The sequence below is a fragment of the Andrena cerasifolii genome, chromosome 12, assembly GCF_050908995.1.
Source record: "Andrena cerasifolii isolate SP2316 chromosome 12, iyAndCera1_principal, whole genome shotgun sequence".
NCBI lineage: Eukaryota > Metazoa > Arthropoda > Insecta > Hymenoptera > Andrenidae > Andrena > Andrena cerasifolii.
In genome coordinates this window covers 1,189,055-1,213,599 of record NC_135129.1, presented here as the reverse complement: position 1 = coordinate 1,213,599, position 24,545 = coordinate 1,189,055, and the positions used below count along the sequence as shown (strand labels likewise).

Sequence of the window (24,545 nt, the reverse complement as noted above, 5' to 3'; positions counted from 1 at the left end):
TATAATAAGAGACGTCACTCCGGGACGGAACCTTTGAAGTCTTTACTTGACCTTGGCATTTAAATTGGTTGTCTATTCGAGCGGGATATTCAAATCGACTAAATGTATCTTACCGCAATTTGCTGATTATTGCCGAAGTTTACCGTGGTTTACCGATCCTTGCCGAATGGGTATTTAAATTGGTTGTCTAGTGATTTCCCTAGTTTATGTCTGTCCTTGTCGAGTGACGCCTCTTATTATATCTCCTCTTTGGACAAACAGCGGTTCAGCGCTCCATGGGCACCAACTCGCGTCCCTTTTCCAAACATCCCCGCTAAAATACGCACTGTTCAAATTTTCCAATAACTGTTTAGAGCAATAAACAAACAATTTTGTTATTCAAATTGGTTGCATAATACTTTGCAGAGACCCTACAACAAGTCCAGTGCCTCAGATTATAAATAAATAGAGGAACAATGAAAATTTCATAATTCTGAAAAATGAGTCAACTTTAGTTTGTAAATGTCCTCGCTAGATGGCTAAGGATGTCGTGTTTTCGTATGTAGTTCACGATCTGTCGCTTTTAACATGCGAGTGTGATTTTGTATTCTGACCAATCATACGAAAGCGAGGAAAATTCGTTATTTTGAAAGGGACCCAGCACATACTCACACATATCTGGCAAGAACCGTAACTTCTGTATGGATGTGAATATTTCATTTATCATCGGCAACTCCAAAGTTACAGTTTATTAGAATACAGTAAACGTAAACAGCCTCTTGCTCATCAGAAACAAAAGGTAACTTTATTCCTATAAAATGTTTCTAAAATTAATGTTCAACAAACTCGTACATTTCAAATTGTGCATTAATAATATCATTTATATTAAGATTTTGTTACCAAACACAAGAAATTAGAAGCCCGAATTTGTCATATTCGTGGCTGATTAATTTCCAGCGAACAACAGCCTCTGTATGCCATTCCTGTTATTTTTATCCACAGCTGACACATTGAGATTTCAGCAATGCTGCAGGATAAGAAGACAGACCCCCAAGCACGATCAGCTCTTTCACAGATGAACAACAATTTTAAGCAATTAAGGATATCCAAGACCTTATCTGTCTTAAACGAGAACGCACTGAATACGGAAAATTTTGTTGCCCCTAAAGATCAGCATACCACATATTTAACGAGTAGCAAGCAACAGAATGAAAACAGTACAAATAGGTCCAACGAACCGGCGCAGACCCTGAAATTACCCGAGCCTTCTGACCCGCTGAAACACAGAAAGAGAAAGGCTAATGATATAATATATGATAAGGAGAATAGGAATGATAACGAGCTACAGATAAACGAAGTAGAGAATAAGATGAAGAATATAAATCAAAGCGAGCAGAAATGGGTGTTAACAGATTTCGATATTGGGCGTCCTCTAGGGAAAGGGAAATTTGGAAACGTTTATCTGGCCAGGGAGAAGAAGTCGAAATTCATCATTGCTATGAAGGTGTTATTTAAAGCGCAAATACAGAAGGCTGACGTGGAGCATCAAGTTAGGAGAGAAATAGAGATTCAGACACATTTGAGGTAATGGTTTAATGTTGTTTCTCTGCTGTAAAAGTATGCGCAACTTAATATTAGTTTCGTCGTGTACTTAATTATTTCTGGGATGCAGTCGGTCGATGAAATTTCAATATTTAATAACAGCTTGTTTCTTAATCGCAGACATCCGAACATTTTAAAGATGTACGGCTATTTCCACGACGATAAGAGGGTGTACCTAATTTTGGAATACGCCCCGAAAGGAGAACTATTCAAGGAACTGAACGCCCAACCGGAGAAGCGTTTCGATGAAGTTAGAACGGCGACTTATATATCACAGTTGGCAGACGCCTTGAAATATTGTCATAGTAAAAAGGTGATACACCGCGACATCAAGCCTGAGAATTTACTGCTTGGACTGAAAGGCGAATTGAAGATGGCAGACTTTGGATGGTCCGTTCATGCCCCCTCTTCCAGAAGGAACACTCTATGCGGCACCTTAGATTATTTACCACCTGAAATGGTCGTTGGAAAGACACATGACCACACCGTGGATTTATGGGGCCTGGGTGTTCTCTGTTACGAATGTTTAGTCGGCGTTCCACCGTTTCTAGCTAAATCTTACGATGAAACCTATATGAAAATCAAAAAGGCCCAGTACAAGTTTCCGGACTTTGTTAGCGCAGGTGCTAGAAATTTTATATCTCAGGTGAGCTATGTTTTTACTTTTAAATAATTACACTTAACTGGCAATACTTTAACTGTTACCGATATTCAATTTCCTTATTTTCAGTTATTGGTAGTTGATCCAGATAAAAGGCTGCCATTACAGGACGTTTTACTGGATCCTTGGATCGTAGAAAATCGAAAAACAGAGCCGCACGATTTGTGAGAAGCTAGTTTGTTTTAACAACTTTTATACAACATTTGATATTTCGTAAACAAAAGAACTGTGCGATTCAAGTTCAATTTGATATATCTACAGTTGTAATTACTATCGGCAGAAAAAGATCTTAGAAATTCCTTACATTATTCTTAATATTTTTATGTACTTCAGAGGAAAATATTTACTATGCAGTTTCACGTGGGATTAGATATTTTATTTAACAGGGCGGTTATATTATAAAATACTACTTTATCGTGTAATCAGTTGCTGAAACCTACTACCTCTACCTAAATTCTAAACAAATGAACGCTGAGTGTAAGTTTATTTTTGCGACTCGTTTGCATTAGACTGATATGTGGGTGGTAAAGACATTCCGTGTGTATGTTCTGATACTGAAACGTAATTATTTAGAATAAAGAATGCGATGCATCAGAAAATTGTGTATATATTAAGCTTTTTTAATATCAATAAAACATTTGAGAATAAATATTTTTACTTGCGTGAATGAGTTGTTCATTAGGCAAAAAGAATTGTTTATTAGAGCTGTTCGGTTACCCGTATAAAGCGAGCCGGGCCGAGCCAGGTACCCGTAAAATCCGGGTAGCTCGATTTTTTTCGGGCGGGTTGAAAATTCCGGGTAGTCCGAAACGTTTCGAGCCGCCCGGAAGAACCGGATACATAAGCACTATACATATATTGCACAAAAATACACCCTCCAAAAATTTATATACGCACACTAAATAGATACGAGGAAAAGATGAGTAGTGCGAAGTTCGTACAAGCCCGAGGGGTTTGAAAGTAGTTAGAAATTCTTTTAATAAATAAACTTCAAGATTATAAATTAACCAATACCCACTTGGAAACGGGTGGCCCGAAACGATTCGGACTACCCAGATTTTTCAAGCCGCCCGAAAAAATTCGAGCTACCCGGATTGTACGGGTACCCGGCTCGGTTCGAATTTCAAGCCGCCCGAATATTCGAGTGCTCGAATACCCCTATTGTTCATGTAGAAATTTGGCGCCCTTAAGCGTCTGACGCCCTTTCCGCGAAAAATCATCAAACATTTTAATCTAAAAGAGTCGAGACAATTCCGAAATCAATTCGATATGCTAACTTACATATAAGCTATTGCTAAAACAGTGAATTGTTTTCAAAGTTTAAAAGATCGCCTTTCACTTTCGGTTTTAGGGAAAACAGACATCATATTTTAGAACGGAAATTTATTTAAAATAAAAAGTTACAGGCAAAAACTGTCTTTCGCCCAAATTTTGTCGCCCCTGGTTGTATATGAAAAATACCATTTGTCGAATAAGGTGTTAATAATCATTTAAAGCACTCGAATATGTATCGAACATAAATTTTATTTAACTTTATAAAAATGGTATAGACACATGTGTGCATATGAAAAATGATTGAGACAGCTTTTACATCCTATATGTCTAGTATTTAAAAAATAAAGAAAAATATAGATTTTATAGTTGCAACTTCCAAACAGTAAATAAAACTCTAATATTAGGTATCTGATCGTCGAAGATAAACACTAAAAATGCCTTAAATTTCAAAATGAAGTCAAGGCTTGCACATTTCTTACTTCAGATTAGTAACTTCAAAGTGTATCTTATAATGGAAGAATTTTATGTGCATTTTCAGAACATGTATTTCACGTTTCCATAGGTTCCATAACTACATCCACTATAACTGCATCTGTTGGAGTTTCCATGGGAGTGTCATCAGATTTCTTTTTAATCGAATACAATTTCTTCAGTTTCTCGTAATGTTTGATATCCTACGAGGTCGCAATGCGTCATAAGTATTATGAACGAGAGAAGCGCGTAAACAATTCCATTAATGATCGTTGGAAACGCTCACCTTCTCTTGCACGGACGGCCTGATTTTGTCGAACGCAGATACGATATGGCGCATAGAAATTTCGGGCTGCCCCGAATAACGTATATCCATCAATTCTCTTAAAGCTTCAATCCCAGATTCTCTAATCAAAGCTGCCAAATCTGCTCCGGTATAGCCATCGCATTTACTGTTATATCCTATTTGCTCGAGATTTACATCCGCAGCTAATTTCGGTTTTGTCGCATTCTATAAACACAAACTTGCTCGTCAAAAGTATGTACATCTTAAAAACACAGTCGTATCGGTGGCAATAAATGGCAAAAATACCTTTGTCAATGCTTTTAAAATATCAACACGATCTGCTGCTGTAGGTAGATCGACGTACAAAATTTTATCCAACCTCCCCGGTCTTAACACTGCTGGATCAATGATATCGGGTCTGTTGCTCGCAGCCATTAAAAATACTCCTTGGCGTCCTTCTACGCCATCCATCTCCGTAAGCATTTGATTGACTACGCGCGAAGTAGAAGAATTATCACCTTCCGATCGCCTGGGACACAATGCGTCCAATTCGTCAAAGAATATGACGCACGGTGCAGAGTTCCGTGCCCTCATAAAACATTGTCGAACAGCTTTTTCACTTTCACCAACGTACTGAAATGTAGGGTGTGCTAATGCATCGTAACTTCATTTATGTCCGTTTTAGTTATTAGAGTCATTACCATGTTTAGCAGCTCTGGTCCTTTAACGGAAATGAAATTTATACCAGCTTCATTCGCGATAGCTTTGGCTAGTAACGTTTTGCCGCAACCAGGTGGACCGCATAATAATACTCCGGTGGGTGTGGTTAATCCTAGGGCTGCAAAATGCTCGGAATGTCGAACGGGAGCCTGAGGATGGAAAAGGAAAGAAAGTATTTTACGCGCTCCGAATGAATGTAAAATATAAAAATATTTACCAATATAGCCATTTGTAACTCCTCTCTAATGTCTCGTAGAGAACCAACATCTTCCCATGTAACATCAGGCACTGTTACGAAGCCTTCCCTCTTGGCTGATGGCTGAGTGACGCGGAGAGCAGCTTCAAAATCGCTGTGTTCGATACATAAGTTTGTTAGGCGTTCTGTGGGAAGCAGCGGATCATTACGCAACCAAGTAAGCAATCCTGCTACATCAGGAGACTTTTCTTGTATCACGTCCATTTCGACTGTCGCTGGCGGGCTCTCGGGAGTGCTTGTCTTATTTGATTGAGGAACATTATTCTGATCTGAGGTAGGGGACTCAATGGTGACTTCCTCGTCCAAGTTACCAGCGTTTTCAAAATTCTGCGATTCTTTTTCCGCGTCATTGCAAACATCCCTTATCTCTGACAATTTATTTTCCGCTTCAGATCTGTTCAAGTCTTCCAGTATCCTGGTAAAGCCGAGATCGATGGAAATATAGTTGACCGCGCTGATTAAATTATTTTGCAAATACTTGGGAAATGTTAGAATAAATTACCTCTCCACAGCTGCCATAGCCGCTTCTCGAATTAAAGCGACTAAATCGGCGCCAACGAACCCCGGCGTGAGAGCCGCTATCGTAGATAAACTAACATTCGGGGCGAGTGCCACTTTTTCCGTGTGAACAGCCAGAATCTTTGTCCTTGCGTCTCTGTCCGGTATTCCAAGGCACACTTCATGGTCGAAGCGACCAGCTCTTCTCAACGCTGGGTCCAATGAATCGGGTCGGTTTGTCGCTCCGAGTACCAATACCCCAATGCCGTTTTCCTTTAAACTCAACTCTGTTTCATAAAATAGAATTTCTCGTTTGAGAGTTGAATTCGACTCGAGACCGATGCGGCCCATTAATACAGTAACAATTTACCATCCAAACACGATAATAATTGCGCGACGATCCTTCTTTCCATTTCCCTTTGAGCAGTGGCTCTATGAGGCGCTACAGCGTCGATCTCGTCTATGAAAATCACACAAGGCGAAAGTGCAAGTGCCCGCTGGAATAATTCTCTAATACGTGCTTCACTCTCGCCCGATACTCCGGCCACCAATTCTGGTGCTGCTACTTTGAATAAAGGTATACCCAGTTCCTGGGAAATTGAACAGAATAAGTAATCGAATAGCGAGTAGAATATACCCTAGTAGCATTTTGTTGGCATCTTGATGGCCAACTAATTTCCAACTTGGGGATACTGTGGCCCAACCAGAAATGCTACTAGGGTAGTTATCTGCAATTAAATAGTCCCTTACTCCCGCGATTGCGTATGCTAATAGTGTCTTTCCACATCCAGGTGGACCGTGAAGTAAAAATCCTCTTGGCGGCGATATACCAAGCTGTTTAAAGATCTCTGGATGCTTCATATGCGCGAGCAATTTACAGACAGTCTTTAAGACTTTATCGCATCCACCCATATCCGTGAACGTGACTTTCGGTTCAGAGATAGGTACACCTTTAGCCTTCTTCATGAATATGAATTGGCTATCAGAATCTTTACCACGTTGCCGTTTTCTGGTAGCATGTTCCATTGCTCCTGTTGTCATAGACTGTCGTGCTTCTTTTGCCAGCTGCAAAAACAGAATTACACCGAGTAAAGTCAAAGACGATATATATTAAATAGCGACGTAGAAGCTTGAAATTTACAGTTTTCAGTTGCTCGACTTCCTTAGTTGGCACAGGTTTTTCTGCGTGCGAAGATGGGCCCGGCTTTTGCTGCGGGCTTTTCTCCGCAGGCTCAGGTTCATTTGTTTTACTACAATGGTTCGGGTCCCCCTTGTCCGCGTCGTCGTCGCTACTAATGTCTATGAGCTCCTTATCGCTAGAATTCCCGTTCTGTTTATTTTGTGTTCTTTTATACATTTTCAACAACATACCGTCCAACATGGTATTCTCAGGATCTGACTGAAACCAATACGTTCAGTTTAGAATCTGCTAACGGAGATAATCTTTAAATAAGACGCGTGTAAATACTTCGACGTCAACTTCGTCCTCATCATCCTCATCCTCACAGCAATCGCGTGCGCAATACTTTTTAGCGAACATCTCTGTGAGCTCGTCGTATGCTTTGCGTACCAACGCTCTAAAGGGCCCTCGCTTTTTAATACGATAGTCTCTAAATTTTCTTTGCATAGCATCTGCCATTTCATTCACATCGATGTAGACTCTATTTTCATTCTCATGCATATACTAAAAGACACAAGAAGTACATAGACACATTGAGATTACTGTAAGAGAATATGTCTAGCCCTCTATTACAAATAAACTCTGACCTAGGATCGAGCGAAATCTGGCAGAGGAATATTTAGCATCGTTGGACGAATTACGCTTTACAAATTAAGTTTCATCTTAAAGTATCCTTAGTTCATCTTACAATTGAAAATAAAGATTTCTATCGAAATCCTTGGATATTCGAATAAAATTATATAGTTTCTCAAGTTTTCTTGTCAGACGGGAATTACTATTTGATTTACATTTATACTGGTATGTACTATTTGAAACAGTTTTAAATACTTCCAATCCAGATTTCACTGAGTTCTGTTTTGATTTTACTTCTCGCTAATTCTCGCGTACACGCGAAACGTGTCAAGATTGTTTCATTGTACCTTTCAAATGTCAATTAATAAATTTACCGCGCAAATTGGATATCGTAAAAGATACGTCGACTTACGTACGTAGTTAAGCAAGAGGTTTCTAGATGCAAGAAAATCCAACAAATTACCGTTTGTACACGCGACATTAATAGCTGATCTCGTAGATATCTGTTAGAGGGGTCGATTTTCTGTTTGTTATTCATCGCTTTCGATTTATAATCACTGCTGGATCCTTGTAACGGGATGATATCAATCGACGAATTCAATTTCCCAACCTTCTGCATCGTTCTTATGTTAGTAGTAAACGCTGTAACGGTAATCGAATAACTATCGGAACTTTATTCTTGCCTTTGTTCAGGTTTTTTACACGTGCTATCATGTGTTATCCGAATTCATTCACTACTTGAATTAATTCTTGAACTACGATGCGACGGAGAGCGTATACATGTGTACATCAATGAAATAGGAATAATTTCCCCCAGCAACTTGTGTTCTGAAAAGCTAGAACCAAACAGAGTAATATAGAGTGGAGCGTGCAGCGAAAATGCACTGCTGCCAGAAATTATCGTAGATGACTTTGATTGGTTGATTCTTATAGAACTATTTTTGTCTTATCAGAAATAACCAATCAAAGTAATGTACGATAATTCTGTCACCAGTGCAGTGCCAGTGCGTGCCTGCCGAATTCGTTAACAGGTGTTTTGCGAAATTTATATTTACATCGCACACTTCATTCTTATTTATAAGTTCCTATTCTAACAGAACTTTAAACATTCCACTCTTAGAGCATATAAACATGCAGGAAGCATGCAATGGGGAAAAATATAAATGGCGGTAAAAAGAGAAAGATATACATTGGGGACAGCTTCTCTCTTTCTAGTGCCAGGGGCGGCAGTGTTTTTTTTATGTTAGAAAGAGAGAGGATACATATTTTTCTCTTTCTACCGCCGTCTAGGCCGGTATTCATAGTCGCTACTTATTCTTAAGCAAATGCTTAAGCATTCGGCGTCCTTTACTAGCTACTAGGTTAGTAGAGGATGCCGCATGCTTAAGCATTTGCTTAAGAATAAGTAGCGACTATGAATACCGGCCTGAGAATACCGCCCTAAGAATTAAATTGACGGACCACAAGCTGTGGGGACAAGCTCGTGTAAGTAAGGGGGGTGCATTATACTGCGCATGCGGTGGTGGACGATCGGTGATTGGTTCATGAAAGTGACATATCATAGATAAGAAGCATTGCCCCTTTTATATTTTTTTATGGTTAAGTTTGTCGTTGAGTTTGAAACGTTAATACGTGTTTGCGCTCCCCATAAAAAACTTCAAAAAAATATCATCGATGTTGAGACTTTGTATTCCGTCCATTTAATTCTTAGGTCCATGACATTTTCGCCCATTGCATGCTTCCTCCATGTTCATATGCTCTAAGTCCGGTTCAGCGAGCGTGCATCAAAAACAGAAACTGCAAGAAAAAGAGAAGCAGTCACTGCGCGCATGCGTATTTGTTTCTACAATCTTTGATTATTTGAATTTCTCTATTAGAAATAGAGAAAGTCGACTGATACAATTCAATGAAAAGTAATAAAAACAATTAATTCTCTGAGGATTACAACTGCCACTTTTCTACGTTTTTATTTTGAAGAAATTCATCTCATGTTGTTTTTAATACAAATGTATAATTATATACTTATTACCTACCGAAAATGTTCTTCGAATATTGTTCTCGAATATCCCGGAATGACATGTTTTACATAATCTGTCAATTTTTAGACAAACATAATCTCTCCGAGCGTTTTCTTTACAAGTTTTTTTCACTTGTGGGGAAATTCTTTTGGCCTGTCAGCCGGTTCACAGAGGTGGGCTGGTGGGAGAAATCACGTATGCGCGTGATGACGCCGTGACGTCGGACCAATCAACGCCAAAATGGGAAACGATGGGAAATGAAACGACGCCAGCACCAAGCCAAGCCAACTCGCCAAGTCAAGTCAGACCGCAGCCAACCAGCGTTGACAACCGATTCACTGGCGACGCTGGTTGGCTGCTGCCTAACTTGACTTGGCTAGTTGACTTGGCTTGGCGCTGGCGTCGTTTCGTTTCCCATCTTCGCCTTGATTGGTTCGACGTCACGGCGTCATCACGCGCATACGTGACTTCTTCCACCAGCCCACACTGTGAACCGGCTGCCAGGCCAAAAGAATGGGGAAGATGACGCATGGCTCGGCGCAGAAGGCGCCACTAGCGCACGTGTGAATGGTTTGCGTGTGAATTTTTCATTTGTGGAATGTACGAAGTTGGTAGTTACATATTAATGTTTTATACCACACCGATGACAAATGGCACGTGTTCTGGTGACGTCACGGGTGGGAAAAAGTTGCAGTAATCTTCTCCATTGCCCCACAACGCTGATCGCTACAAACGGAACATGCTATTTTTCATGGCAAACCGCTCAAACGTGCGTTTTCGCAGCGAGAACCGAAACGTGATAGTTTTTCATGATCATGAAGACAAACGTGCTGTTTTTCGTAAAAAAAATGGAACGTACTACTTTTCGTAACACACGTCGATATGCTCTAAGCATTTCACTATTTATATTCTATTATATCACAGACTATTTTCAATGAGATATTACTGTTACACAGGGTGTCTCGCATAAAACGTTAGAATTGTTGAAAACAGTAATATAGCTTTTTTAATATTTTAAATATGACTGAGATTCTTTATGTTGTATATGTATTGCGATCCATCAAACTTGAGAAAAAATAAAAAGCACAATTCCAAAATTTATTAAGCGTTCCGTCGCAATTTGGTTATGCTTCGAATCAATCGAAGCGTCCCTAGTAAACAGACGGACGCCAATGAAACTACTGCGGTGGGTAAAAAGAACTTCTACCGAGCTGACATCTCGTGGACCTGAGCAGGTCCATGACATCTACGAATACCAGTGAAATTAGACGGAATCATGGCCAATCTACGGAATAATGACCAGCAAGCTAAATTTTGGCATGGGCTTCATTTCGTCGTTTTAAACAATATGTCAAAAGTCGCCATCGATTTGACATCCCTTAAAAATTTTACAGTTGAACGTAAAAATGCGGTTTTCGCGAATATCTCGTTATCTAACAGTTTTAAGACAAAAATAGATAGTATGGAATTCATAGCTTAGGAAATTCTCTACAAAGAAGGTTCTACGAGTTTTATTCGTAGGAGTAACCATTTTCATGTATGTCAGGTTACCAAGTTTCAACCGTCATACTTTTGACAAGCGAAGATCCCGAACTCGGAAATTCAGAAAATGATGAAACTTTGTGAATATGTAAAGGGCGTCCTCCTGAATACAATGCAATTTTGTTTGATGCCCAAATTCACTGCGAGAGGGTGCAATTGACCTCTGAAATTTTTTCGATTTTGTATTATCACTGGTGAACTGTGGGAGATAGAAAAAAAGTTTTCAAAAAAAAATTACTTCTTTTAATTAGGACTATCATTTGGTAAGTTACAATTCTCACAGTTCTTGCAGTTCGCGAGTTATAATACAAAATCGGAAAATAGCCGGATTTTCAGGGGTCAATTTCACCCCCTTAGAGCGAATAAACTTTAATTTTTTGAGATATGTAGAGGATCTATAAGTATGTATTACTCCATTTTTTCTGCCGACATTCATTCAGGGCTTTAAAAGAATATGTTATTATCTTACCTTCCTCATATCAAACTACGTCATATGTGCTTTCATTTCATTAGAATAATCTGACAAATGCAATACATATATTTGCATAATGATATAAAATATTAAAAAAATTATTTTTTCATTAATGGATACTGCAGATTAATGCCCTCTTCATTCCTTTCAAAAAGAGTCATAAAGAGTCGATAACTTCTGAACAATTTCAGAAATTGATTGAATAGTGATACCTATGTTTCCGTGTTTAAAAGAGGGATAGTAATAGAGGAAATACATGTATTATAGTATACTAGCAAAATCCCCCCTTGCTTCGCTTCGAGCCGAAGAAATATTAAGGACTCCATGAAAACACATTTTACCCCGTTTCACCACCCCGCTAGGGGTTGATTAGGACAAAATCCTGAAATCGGTTTTTAGGCATTTATGTGGGTAACCTTTAGAAGTAAAAACGAAGTTGATATCTAATCGGGCTTCAGAGATTTTGAGGAATCCGTGAATATACATTTCACCCCTTTTCGCCCCCTTAGGGGTTGGTTAGGGAAAAATCCTGAAATTGGGTTTTAGGAATTTGTGTGGATAATCTTTGTGAGTAAGAACCAACTTGATATCGAATCGGGCGTAAGAAATATTAGGGAGTCCGAGAAAATACAAATTACCCCTTTTCATCCCCTTGGGGGATGGAATTTCCGAAAATCCTTAGTGGGTTCCTACATCATGAAAACAATGTACCCTCCAAATTTCACGTTCCTAGGTTAAACGGTTTGAGCTGGGCGTTGACGAGTCACTCAGGACTTTTTTTTTATATAAATAGATTTAAAAAAAGTCCGAAAGTCTTAAGTGTAAATATTATAAAATGTTTATAAGGCCGACTTGAAAGATCTGATATTAGCATATTTTATGGAAGAAAGAAAGTCGAAAAAGCATGTATTTAGACGAGTAATGAAATTTGTTTAATACTTTACTCAGCAGGTGAGTCAATTGAATGCTAGGGAGGCTCAAAATAATTATTTAAACTTTTAAAGACAGTTCTTCGAAATATAAATTATTTAATGATAGCTATAGCCTAGTAATATTCCCACTAAATATAAAAAATTAATGAAATAGCTTTTCTCTCACTTGGGACCACAAGTCAATTTTTCGTGTACATACATACAACCAAGAGACTGTACAAGTGTTTATTACGCGGTTGTATTTATACAATATTTCTCATCGAAATTTATGGAAATAAGTGCAAATTATGCTTTTATCAAAACATGTTTCTTGAAATTAGTCGCAACATTCAGGCCGTTAGATTTTAAATGTTTTCGATAACATTTAATTTTAACTCCTACCACTCGTAGCATTGTAATCTTATTTTAGACTGAATCGATAACGTTGGGTGTGACACGAAAATGGTAAGGGGACTCGGGAGCCCTCCGAGCGCGTGACATAAAATTATATTGCATGATAGGTCTATTCTATACTTCATCGGTGCTACTACCACATAGGGCGATTTTCAGAGTCGCTTCTTAAGCCTAAGATCGTCTTAAACATGCTTAAGAATGAGTACCAACTGTGAATACCGCCCATAGAAAATGATAGAAAAACTCGCGAGTCCCAGCATCGATTGATTTGCGGTGATGCTGCCACAGAACGGGTATAGAGGATGCTGCCATCAACTTCGTCGATGATGCTGCTCACATTTGTTTGACCGCCGATCAAATATCTCTTGCATCAAGAGTTTCGAAAAAGCGTCACAAGATGGCCGCGGAGCGTGGTCGTGCACCTGTAATGACAGCACGTGCTACAGCTGAGTGGCGGTCTCGTTCCCGGAAAAGTGAGTATAATCGTGTTTTAAAGGTATTTCTTGCATTCTCAGCTTTACCTAGTCTTCACCTATTGTTGTGTGGACCCTGCGCTTTGCCCTATTCTACCAAAATCGATCGCGTGTCAACGTATTTCGCCGAAATGCTCTTGTATTTACTGGGCGCTCGCACGTGTGCCGCCAGTTCGTCCATAATAAATTGTTGATGGGCAATTAACCTTGGTAGAGAGTCGTGTCTATTGATAAGAGGCGTTTATCTCACGTATCGTAGGAGAAGCAGATATTGTGTTGGTTATACATGTAAATGTTTCATGTCAGAGCATTACTTCAAATGGAAACAGAGTTCTGATTCCAGTACTAACATAACCCTTTACACTTGTACGTCGAACTGTCGTGAAGTAGAACGCCATAACGCGTTAAACGAATTTTAACGCGGATAATACAGTGTGACGAAGTGCATTTGTTTCGTTCGAGTGATGTGTTAAATTGTTGTTGGCTAGCTTGTGCGTAAGTGTATATTATAAGAGATATGCATTGAAAACTGGAATTTCTTCGTATCGATTTTGATCTATACGTCAAACGCGTTTACGTCTGCATATATGTTATTACACGTCAAGGTAGTATTACATCAGCATGTGCTTTACTCGGTAAAATAAGTTGGGGTAATATTTTCATTTTTTTTGTTTCATTTTCTATTTGGGTATTACATAAATCATGTGAAACGTGTTCAATTTATTGTATTTATGTGATTCAACATTTATTTATACATCTTTCTTGTAGAAAATGTTTAATATAATATATACAAATGGCGAGAATGAAGACTATTTTGCAATAATAGTCCATCTTCTAATTCTTGTTTTACAATTAGCCGAATTTTAAATTTATTTCTTATTTTTATATTCATTCGTCGGTTATATCATGAGCACGTAAGCAAGGACGGATCTAGAGGAGGGGGGAGGGGGCGATCCCCCAAGAGTGATAAAATAGAAAAATATTATGGTATTGTGTATTATTCTGTATAAATACTTAATGTGAATTTAATTATTTAGACTCTATTAACAGATAGAGATATTAAAATATAAATTACAAGCAAATTTCAAATCTTGTAAAAGAGGGTTCAAAAATGTACTTAACTACTTTTACATATTTCGCCCCCTCCAAGAAAGGCTCCTGAATCCGCCTCTGGATGTAAGAGAAATTGAATATCCTACTTTCAAGGGCGTGCGGAGATTTTTTCTAGGGGGAGGGGGGGGGGGCAAATTTGGGATGAGAGTAAAGAAAAATATACACCTCTTGTTTTTTTAACCCATTTTATAGTGCCAATTTAATTAAAAATTTAAAACCGAAATTTCAAAATATTCTCCCTTTAATATAAACTTAATAAACATCAGTTTTGAAAAATAAGCAATTTTTTCTTAAAAGCCAGGGGGGGAACTGCCCTTTTTGCATCCCCTCCGGACGCTCATGCCTACTTTGGAGTAACACTACAATAAAACTTAGCGATAATAACAAAGTATTTTCGAGAAACAATTCAGGTTTTTTAGCCTTTTTCAATGGAAGCATATATATTTAGCAATTTAAAAAAAATTTATTAATAAATATTGACTGATTTTTTAAAAATATGATAACGAATAGTATTTTTTGTAGAAATATGACTGACTTAAAGAGGAAAGATTCACTTAACCCTTCGACTCGCAGTAAGCCTGCAACGCATTTTCTCGATTCGTTACCTGCAAGAAATCTGTTGTCAAGTTTATCTCCGCGGTCGAAACTTATTTTAGCAAATTTAACTTGCACGTGATGTAAACGTTTTACTGTGCCTATGTTTCCGTATCTTATTTTAATTGTTAGAATAATTATGATTATAATTACATATCATTACTTACAATTATAAAAGTTTATTTATAATAAATTTTATATTTGATCCAATGTAATTATATATTTATGGAGAGAGTGAATGAAAAGTAATTATTTAAGGATATGATCGCAAATGTGTTAGAATATAGAAGAATTAATTAATTCCATTCATTCGAGCACTAATATTTTGCACAATTAGGATTATTTCACTCCTAACATTCACACCCACAGTGAACCTGACAAAATCTTCATTATAATCATAGTGGTTAAAAAAAAGAAAGTTTTTATCACAATATTTCTGTTATATTTAAAAGTTCATAGAAATGTTTCTTACAAAATTTGCATAGTTTTGTGGGAGCTGACGTATAGTATCAATAGTTTTATTCTGTTGGGAGGCAGAGCCGCTCTTAGAGTTTTCGGGGCCCGGGGCAAAAGTCGATATTATTGAAAACATCTAATTGAATGCGTCCACACGCAGTACCTAATTAAATTTATATTTATATAAGTAGGTATATAAAATTGTATACTTACCAGAAACAGAAAACGTAATATGAAAATTAATAAATAAATAATACACATAAGCACAATAGCCCAAAAAACGGAAATCAACAAGTTAGAAAGTATAGTTCTCTTACGTCCGACATTTTGTTGCATGCATGATTGTACCATGTTGCTATGGATGCTTCGGGTATTTATTAGTTTCCAAGATGTTAATAAAAAATTATTGTTAATACTTTTTACAATGTTGTTTGAATTACATACTTAACGTAGCTGCGAACCTCCCTACTGGGAGCCCTCTCGCCGCCAAACCTAAATAGTATATCGATACCTCAGAAAAGATCGACGCTTGATTCCAAATAAATACCAAAATATTTTTATGAACATCTCGAAAACTATAGGAGTCCGGCGGTAACATGTAGGTATAGAGAAAAGTTGTTTAAAATGTTGATCTTTATATTTCAAGGTTATTAAAATCAGTGGTGAGGACCCTAATCCCAATAATTACCCTACATTTTTAGGGCATTTTTAAATAATTATCCTTCAAGTTATTGATTACATAAAAAAATATGTCAAACAAAAGTTGTAGATCCGGACAAGCAGCATACTTTATGTTCTATTAATTTTTCTCGTACGACGAATGGTTTTCGAAAAAAGTCCGAAATACTGAAACAAAAAAAAACTTTCTTTTCAAATTTTGAAAGTTCTGGAATACTTTTTATTTATGAAGGCGAAAAAAATTGTAATCTTTATTTTCGAGGACTATTATTTAAACATTTAAGGGGGGGGGCATATACTGTGATATGTCAAAAAGATCGTTTTTTGCATCTTTTCAGTGTTTTAAATGTTATGAATGTTTCCTGAAAATTTGGGACCGAAATTCGGAAAAATATCGAAGACATTTTCTCATTTCTGATACCTATCTAAGAAAGAACAAGATATGTAACGAAGTGTAATACATAAAATATTAATGAAAAAGAAGGAACTTTATTGGAATATTGTTAAAAAGTTGAAATATTATTTACTCCTTTATATAATTTAAATTGTGTCTTAACACTTCAATGATCCCTGTCACGTATGCGTGATTTCATGATCTCGAATTATTGTTTTTCGTGAGCCTAAGAATTCAACTTTATTTCATATTTTTATCACCAATAAATTTATAGCATTCAAAGCTTTCTATTGTATGTAGAATATGTTGTTTCGATGGTTTTCAAAAACCAATGAATAGTTTGGAAATTTATAAAACATCGACAGGGGCCGTCCTTGAATTACGTAAGGGTAATTTTGGCAATTTATATCGTCCAAAAAATAATTTATTTCCAAAACTAAGGGTCTGGGACAAAATCTGACTATCCCACGCGATGCAGCAGACATTTTTCCTTCGAAAGCATCGACAGCAGTGGCAAGTCTCGTTTTGTTTTCAATACAGAAGCGAAATAGTTTGGCAAAACGCGCGGAGCCGACAGTGGTAGTCAACAGCGGCGCGCGATCCACTGCCGCTCAGCGTAACACAATCGCTTAATGCGCGTGACTACCACTGTCGGCTCCGCGCGTTTTGTCAAACTATTTCGCTTTTGTATTGAAAACAAAACGAGACTTGCCACTGCTGTCGATGCTTTTCGAAGGAAAAATGTCTGCTGCATCGCGTGGGATGGTCAGATTTTGTCCCAGACCCTTAGTTTTGGAAATAAATTGAAAGATATCTGCAAAAATTGGTGCATTTCGGGTGTCCTTTTCCCTTTGATCGTTGTTTAAACATATTTAAATGTTCATAATGTAATAATAAATTATATTGTTGCATTCGGGAGGGTTCATAGAATAATTTGACGCAACGAACAATCGAATAACTATTACCGTTTCGACACAAAAGATGTTCAAAGTTGAAAATTTGCAGGTTTTTAAAAAATCAAATTTCTCAAAAACTGAGGGTGATGGCGACAAACGGGTTGCGGATTCGTTTTCAGGGCACGAAAACCTATAAGAAACGGCTATTGAATAGTTACAAGTCCGAGAAAAAGTCAAAATTTGTTGTACTGTGTTGTAGATGTGTTTATACGTTCGCGATTAACTAAGTAGTAATACATTCATTTACGAAAATAAATGAGATTTATAATATTTTTCCTAGACTTAAGTTTCTCGAGAAATAAAAAATAAGTAATTATAAAATTTCTCGAGAAATTCTCGAGAATGCATTCTCGAGAAGGAACACTAGTACTAAAACACATGTAGTTTGATACTTAGGGTGGGTCAAAATGGACCCTGCATCTGCCAGGCGAGGGATATTAAAATTCACAAGTGTAGTACAAGTGTAGTTGACCACAGACTTCTAGTAATAGTGTCAAGAAATTGGTCCATGTGCCAATGGTAGGTAATACTATAGTAGAGAATTTGATTTTAGGCACTTACAGTATTTTCTGCAAGGACTCTTCAAATATTGTGTTCCTCAATTTTTTTTTTAAATTTGGATTTGTTTTTGCATAAGGAATTACGTTATCATAATTAAAGATTTTCGTCAATCATAAAAGTGGTAACCAATGTTTTATTTGGGACTACGGTATAAGTTACCCTATATGTATAGTGCGGTTTACAGATGGGCCTCCTTTGTACCTCTCTAAACGCGAATGAGAAAAAGTTCCTAACATTTTGACGGTCGCACCTTTTGGAATAAACATGGATTATGCCCATTGTCGGTCTTTTTCAAATTTCCCAACTATTCATTGATTTTTTAAAACCATCAAATCAGCATATTGTAAATAGAATAGAAATCTTTATAATAAATATGTAATAAAGTTGAATTCTTAGGCTCACGGAAAATAATAGATTGAAATCATGATCACGCGTACGTAACAGCGACCATCAAAGTGTTAAGCTTCGAAGCTTACACCGGCTAACATTGGCCTACTCCGAAATCAGTCCTACTAGCATGGGTGGCGTGGCAATCAAAGTGTTAATTGCCAGATCAAATACTATCAAAATAAACAATTACTTATGCTATCATTTCAAAATTCACTAATGTCGCAGTTGCTTGCATGTGATTAAAAGTCAAACATGCAATTTTCGAGGCTGGGTTATTTTCTTGCAACTTCAAATACAGTTATTTTAAGTGGACCTGTTAAATTATTATTCTCAGTTTTTGCACTCTTGTGCTACTGAAAGAAAAAATAGTTCAAATTACATTTAAAAAATTGAGTGACCTTAAGATGGCCATGAAAAAGCTTGCAGAAAAATTTCCATCAATTCTACTAATAATGAGGCGTCTTCTCATATTTCTTTGAGGGTTTGTATATACGCGAGTGCTATGCACATAATTTAAGGACATTTGTTTACGTTTCCATTAACATTTTATGATGATTGCAAATGTGGTACCACGTTCTAAGTCGAAATTTAACATTACAAGAATAACAAACAATATCATACATTGCGTGTAAACATCACAATGTGTTATACAATACGCCAGTGGGAGGATGTTTTGTATGCAAAATTGTAAAGAAAAGAATTGCAAGAAAATATTTTTTTCTGTAGTGAAAAGGGAGCCTTTGTGAAGGTAGGGTAAAGGATCCAATTACTGACACCTAACCAATTACTGTCACCTTAAGCTATTTTACTTAAAATAACGAATAAATAAACTATAGTATATAATCTATAGTATAGATTATAGGTTGAATTACATAATTCTTTTTGTGTATGACTTTACAATCTTTATTTATTCGTTATTTTAAGTAAAATAGCTTAAGGTGACAGTAGTTGGTTAGGTGTCAGTAATTGGGTCCTTTACCCTACCTACCTGTTAATATCTTCAAAAGTGTATTTTAAAACACTGACTGTTAGCGGTACACTGTGTGTGAGCATCTACGTATAATTGTATTCACAATCGTTTGATAAGTAAAATTTGTGCCAGAAATCAATTCAAATATTTGTTGCTGATTTTTTAGAGATAAAGCCACAGAGTGCAAAATAGTAAAACAGTTTTCAATTTTTCCTGGTACGAGGACTTTGCATGCTTAGCCAATCCCATTGTTTTGTACACTGTAAAACTATTATAGTAATATAACCTGTAATGTTTTAAACGTTCTTCTAAAAAATAGTTTTCATATTTGCTATAAACTATTTTATAAGGTTAATAAGAATCTATTCAATGAATTGTACTTTGTCACTTAATTAAGTTACTACTGTAATGAAAGTATTCACAATACCAAAAGATTAACATACAAATGTTGTATGCTATTCAAGTACAATAAAATATTTTCAATATAAACAGTCACATATTATACTGATGCATTAATGATTGTTAAGGTTTTGTTACTTGTTACATGACTATGATGAATATTTTGATCGTTTCAGGTGAAGGTGATTAGTGAGAAAGGAATGCGTCAGTTCGATTTCACAAAAAGGTGTTAGAGTAAGTACTTTTTACGATTCCATATTACGATAATATAAACAAGGATATGGTCCTTAATCTTTTCATATCCCATATCGAATTTGTGTAAACATTACAAATTGAACTTTTTTAAAGATTAAATACAGGTATGCGATGACTTTTGGCAACAACAGTTTAGTCATTCACAGTTAATTGATTTTTACGCCAATGAAATTAATTCGACTAAAGGATTTAGGAATGCATGCAAAGAATTGTGTATAACGGTTAGAACAAGTAATAAGATTTATCAATGAAACATCTTTATTAAAAATCTAGTATCATTTCCCTACATCTACAGTAAATATCACAGGTACACGTTTCTCTATCACAAGATCCTCTGCTCGGTCATATCTATCCCGCTGATAATTCCAGCAGGGATGTACATTATTTAAAGCGACTGTCAAGCGCAAAAACAATACAATCGACCGAGGAGATACGTACATAACAACGTTTTCAACTCGAGAAGCGTTCTTTCTCATGTCGATTTAGGCGCCGAGACCGGGCCGCAATTGACGCGGGAAAGAATCGTCGAGTGTTCTCGCGCCAAAATGGACAAAATAAAAAATTCTCGATAAAAGTATGATATAAACAATAGAAAACTCTAACTGTCAAGTAAATTAAAGCTTCAGCCGCGACGCTTGCACGTGGGCGTATCATTACATCGAGATCCTAGCATTGAACCGTTAAAACAGCGTCCGATTAATGAACTTACAATATCCAGTAAACGACATTACTATAGAACTTATATCGTTATTGCCACCCCCCTCTCCCGCACGTTCTACCACTTCAAGTGTCTTGAGCAAATAAAAAAAAAAGAGTTAAGTCTATTCTTCGGTTCACGAATTCGTGCTTGCGCGCCCCCCGTAGGCGTTTTAAAATTAATCTTCTTCCCCTTTTTCTTCTCCTTCGTTGATCATCATAGGAAACGAATTCTTCGTGAAGAACGAGGTCTTCTTCTTGTCATGGTGTTCCCCCTGATGTTTCTTCAAGGGCGCGCGAATTATTCGCTCAAATCACAGACGAAATTGCAACACCCGTATGGTCCTCCTCGCAATGGCCCCTTCCTGTACGCCCGGGTCACGATCTGTGTTTCTTCGCAACAGGAACTCCAGTCGGTTGTTTTCGGGAACTCATTTAGCCGGGTATAATGTCTTTGCCCGTTCAACTCCGTGGCCTCTCGATTACCATGGTCTCCAGATGGGCTCGTTCGGTTTGGCGACCTGCAGGAGGCCCTGGTGGCTCTGAGACATGGTCTCGATGTCCGTTCTGACCGGAGAAGGTTGGCTGGACGCCGGAGTCAAGGGCATCGAGTATTCGTCGGAACTGAGATCACTGTTCGACGACGGCGAGGGCTGCGGCGCGGCCACGTGGATGGTCAGAGGGCCAGTCTTGTCCATGGAATTCAGCTTGTGACCCAAGTGGGTCATCAGTTTGGTCCCCAGAGCTACGTCGACGCCGGGAGTGGCGGCGAGGCAACGGCTGACTTCGTTGGCGCAGTGCGTGTAGCCGGCTCTGAAGCGGTCCGCGTCGATCACTGGATTCGCGGAAAGCCGTTGCTGCCTTTGAAGCTTGTGGAGATGACGCACGGTCAGCTCCAGGATATCCGCCTTCTCTAGTTTCGCCACGTTCTCGCCGTCACCAGCCAGGGCTGTCACCATCAAGTCTTTCAGCTCATCCAAACACCGGTTGATTCGTGCTCGGCGCTTGCGCTCTAGCATAGGTTTCATCACCTGTAAAACAAAAGTAACGAGCCATTATAGAGACTGCTAGCAAAAGCGAATCGTAGTGTTTCGTTAATTAGAGGGAAGATCAGATCGTCGACTTCGCTTGACTCGATCGGATACTTCGCTTCGATTAGGATTGTTTTCATTCTCTTTTGACTTGCGTAACAACAGGTGGTTGGGGAAGTTTTTTTACGAGATCTAAAGGACGCTTACCTTTCTGTATTGATAAGTCCTGGATATCGGCTGCTCCTGTCCATCGACCATCATGATCTGCTCGTGCATCTGCATGGTTAATCCTTGGAGGTCGAGGGGGTAGCTTCACACACCGATGTCGATATAAAACTTGCACTGATTACGAACGATCCGCTTATCGCGATATCACACTTGTCGCCGAATGTCTTTGATGTCACACAAGCTCTGTCGAGATATTGTTTTGAACCGCTCGTTGCTCGCTCTGTTCGGAGGAAACGTAAACTGAAACCCGTCTCTAGCTCGAACTTCGTGAACGATCACCGTGATTGTGGTGCCTGTCGGGCGAGGTTGTAGCTTATATAGTCAATGGCCCTTCGGCAGGGTGGGGCGAGGGGCTGCTGTCAGGGCCTCTAGTGGGGGACAGGCCTTCCGTGGGAACGGTCCGTAGAGGTTGGTTCCCAAGCAAGCACACCACCTGTAAGCGGCAGCTGCCAGACACGCGCCCACACCAAGCCATCGTCACCGTTTCTTTGTCCTCGTTGCACCTACCGTACGAACCCGTATTTCCTACCTCCTCTGATCCTCCTCGGGTAGTCGTGCCACGGTATGCACGGCTTAACGTGCCTTCTCTTTCTCTCTTCCCTCCTTTCAGCTCGCTATTTCACGAACGTGCGCTCATACGGAAGGACCCGATATCGGCGTCCTTTCCTTGCCTCTCGAGGCAATATAGAGGGGCAGAGTGAGACGGGCCGAGCGGAGAGAAAGAGAGACAGAGCCATCCTCGTTCCACCTAGTATTCCTCTTTTTCCATTCTAGTACCAGAGGAGGGTACTCGTGCTACATCTTCTTATCGTGATCCCGTCTTCGTTCCTCTCTCGACCAGCCCCCGTCGCCTCGTCCTTGTCCGGGCAGCAGCCTTCAAGGAGCGTGCTGGGCACAAGTCCGGCGTTCTCCCCGATTGCAATCCCACTAGTTACACGTTACTGAATCACGGTACGTGTGTCTATGCTACCCGAGCCACCGCGAAACGATACCGTGCCCGCGCGCACGCCTCGCTACCTCGCCGTTTCCTCTCCTCAATTGATCAATTATTTTCTGCGCGCATTAACCGCCGCGTGAGAAACGCGCCGCGGATACGGAGGCAAACGTTGCGCGATACAACCTGACGCGTCATGAAAAGGATGTGATGAATCGATTTATTACGGTTGTCGCGTGGGCGCTGGCATTGGTGGGGGCGACCACGTTACCGAATAATTAATTATCGTTTATTCAGTGCGCCATTCTCCCGCACTCTTCTCCGCTATCTCTGCCCTCGTTATCTAATATTTCGCGAAACAAAATACTTCGTTTTCCGTTTGCTTTTTAAACGACGTAGAAAATTCTAATTTTAATCAAACTTCGTGCGAATGTAGAACATATTAGAGTATGCAAAGGGCAATTTTTTTGGGAGGGGGGTGAAACCGCCCTTAAAGTTATCGCGGGTTTTCGTTTCTTTAATATAATATTAATCTTCTTCAGGTGATGTGGTAGAGAATAAACAACGAACAATTCTTATATTTATGGTTTTATAAAAAATGCCTGATTTCACCCCTCCAGGGTGAATTTCCGCAGAAATAATTGAAGTCTCACTAAAATCAGAATTTTCAGATCGGGAATGTTTCCTTCTTAGTTTAAGATTTCACTATTTCCTTTAGTGCCTTTTCTTTGAATAATAAAGCAGTCAGTAAAACCTTTGAGTTATCTCTGCCCGTTAAAAATCAACTGTCTCCTCGCGCGGCCAATTTATTCGACCCTCGAAATTTCAGTCGGCCTCGGCAATTACACGGGGCTGTCAGGCCGAACGTGATTTTCATGCAGTAAAACGAAGAGCGCGCGTGCGTTTTGTTGCGAATCCGCGAATTTGTAGCGTTGAAGTGCGGGACGGTTTAAAAAAAAGAAGGCTGCAGGATTTTCAGTTGGCTCGCTGCTCGGGCCGGCGAAAATTGGTCGAAAGGGGCCCCCGCCGTTGCCCGAGGTTTAATTTCGCGAGCACGCTCGTAAAAATCATTCTCCGCTTTGGATAGTCATCGTGCGGAATGAATATCTCTGCATGCTTTACGTGTACATCCTGCCGGTCGCTGGAAGCACTTCCAGATACTAATTTCGCCGAGGCTTTTGCTGAATTATATCCTTCGTACCCCCTTTCAATCTTTCCCTATCCTTCTCCTTTTTACGCGGCGGTTTCACCTTTTTTCCCCTCTCCTGTTTCGCCTCTTTTTTCCTCCCCGCTCGCTGCCTCCTGCCAACTACCTCGCTTATTTCTCCGCGAGTGGGGTACTTAAACATCGTTCGCGCCGAATAATTACGCACGCTAGTTTCATCCTCTCTCCCCCCCCCTCTGCCGCCTTCATTCTCTCTCTCCCCTTCTCTCCCCCCCCTGCCCCGAGCTCACGCTCGCCCGACTACCTCCTTCTTGCTACCGCAACTTTACGAGGCATCCTTCGTCTTTTTCGTTGCCGTCGTCGTCTTCTTCTCCGTGCCTGTCCCGGCTTCCTC

General features: G+C 39.0%; 4 protein-coding genes across 6 annotated transcripts in view; 2 read left to right on the top strand and 2 right to left on the bottom strand.

Annotated features, from left to right (window-relative positions):
* Positions 1-621: 621 nt before the first annotated feature.
* LOC143375184 (aurora kinase C) lies at positions 622-2,891 on the top strand. The gene is made up of 4 exons (XM_076824044.1): positions 622-778; positions 982-1,563; positions 1,702-2,227; positions 2,312-2,891. Exons 2-4 carry the CDS (start codon positions 1,004-1,006, stop codon positions 2,408-2,410), a joined length of 1,185 nt encoding a protein of 394 aa, XP_076680159.1. The 5' UTR covers positions 622-778; positions 982-1,003; the 3' UTR covers positions 2,411-2,891.
* An 855-nt stretch (positions 2,892-3,746) lies between these two features.
* Smid (nuclear valosin-containing protein-like smid) lies at positions 3,747-8,321 on the bottom strand. Its single transcript, XM_076823820.1, has 11 exons — positions 7,965-8,321; positions 7,217-7,432; positions 6,890-7,147; positions 6,499-6,813; positions 6,119-6,338; positions 5,753-6,035; positions 5,212-5,665; positions 4,976-5,143; positions 4,581-4,907; positions 4,275-4,499; positions 3,747-4,191 (listed from the first exon to the last, which is right to left on the bottom strand). Exons 1-11 carry the CDS (start codon positions 8,118-8,120, stop codon positions 4,066-4,068), a joined length of 2,748 nt encoding a protein of 915 aa, XP_076679935.1. The 5' UTR covers positions 8,121-8,321; the 3' UTR covers positions 3,747-4,065.
* Positions 8,322-13,248: 4,927 nt separating this feature from the next.
* LOC143375455 (tubulin monoglutamylase TTLL4) overlaps positions 13,249-24,545 on the top strand; it is a 507,564-nt gene continuing 496,267 nt past the window's right edge. The window contains exons 1-2 of one of the 3 annotated variants that reach the window (XM_076824552.1): positions 13,249-13,331; positions 20,019-20,076. The gene's annotated coding sequence lies outside the window, so the exon portion shown is untranslated. Of the gene's footprint in view, positions 13,332-13,909; positions 13,937-20,018; positions 20,077-24,545 lie in introns of those variants that run through there. The other 2 variants (XM_076824549.1, XM_076824550.1) reach the window with 2 other exon arrangements.
* On the bottom strand, positions 20,333-23,099 carry LOC143375458 (enhancer of split mgamma protein). Its single transcript, XM_076824559.1, has 2 exons — positions 22,032-23,099; positions 20,333-21,824 (listed from the first exon to the last, which is right to left on the bottom strand). The coding sequence occupies exons 1-2, from the start codon at positions 22,104-22,106 to the stop codon at positions 21,276-21,278; spliced, it is 624 nt and encodes a 207-aa protein (XP_076680674.1). The 5' UTR covers positions 22,107-23,099; the 3' UTR covers positions 20,333-21,275.

What these genes read in the sequence shown, in the direction of transcription:
- LOC143375184 (XM_076824044.1), top strand. Translation starts at nt 1,004, where the DNA reads ATGCTGCAGGATAAGAAGACAGACCCCCAAGCACGATCAGCTCTTTCA. An exon ending in GAGATTCAGACACATTTGAG is followed by an intron (nt 1,564 to 1,701) that starts GTAATGGTTTAA and finishes TCTTAATCGCAG; the next exon opens with ACATCCGAACATTTTAAAGA. An exon ending in CTAGAAATTTTATATCTCAG is followed by an intron (nt 2,228 to 2,311) that starts GTGAGCTATGTT and finishes CCTTATTTTCAG; the next exon opens with TTATTGGTAGTTGATCCAGA.
- Smid (XM_076823820.1), bottom strand. Translation starts at nt 8,120, where the DNA reads ATGCAGAAGGTTGGGAAATTGAATTCGTCGATTGATATCATCCCGTTA. An exon ending in TAGCATACGCAATCGCGGGA is followed by an intron (nt 6,339 to 6,498) that starts GTAAGGGACTAT and finishes TCAATTTCCCAG; the next exon opens with GAACTGGGTATACCTTTATT. An exon ending in GCTATGGCAGCTGTGGAGAG is followed by an intron (nt 5,666 to 5,752) that starts GTAATTTATTCT and finishes CGGCTTTACCAG; the next exon opens with GATACTGGAAGACTTGAACA.
- LOC143375458 (XM_076824559.1), bottom strand. Translation starts at nt 22,106, where the DNA reads ATGCAGATGCACGAGCAGATCATGATGGTCGATGGACAGGAGCAGCCG. An exon ending in GGACTTATCAATACAGAAAG is followed by an intron (nt 21,825 to 22,031) that starts GTAAGCGTCCTT and finishes TTTGTTTTACAG; the next exon opens with GTGATGAAACCTATGCTAGA.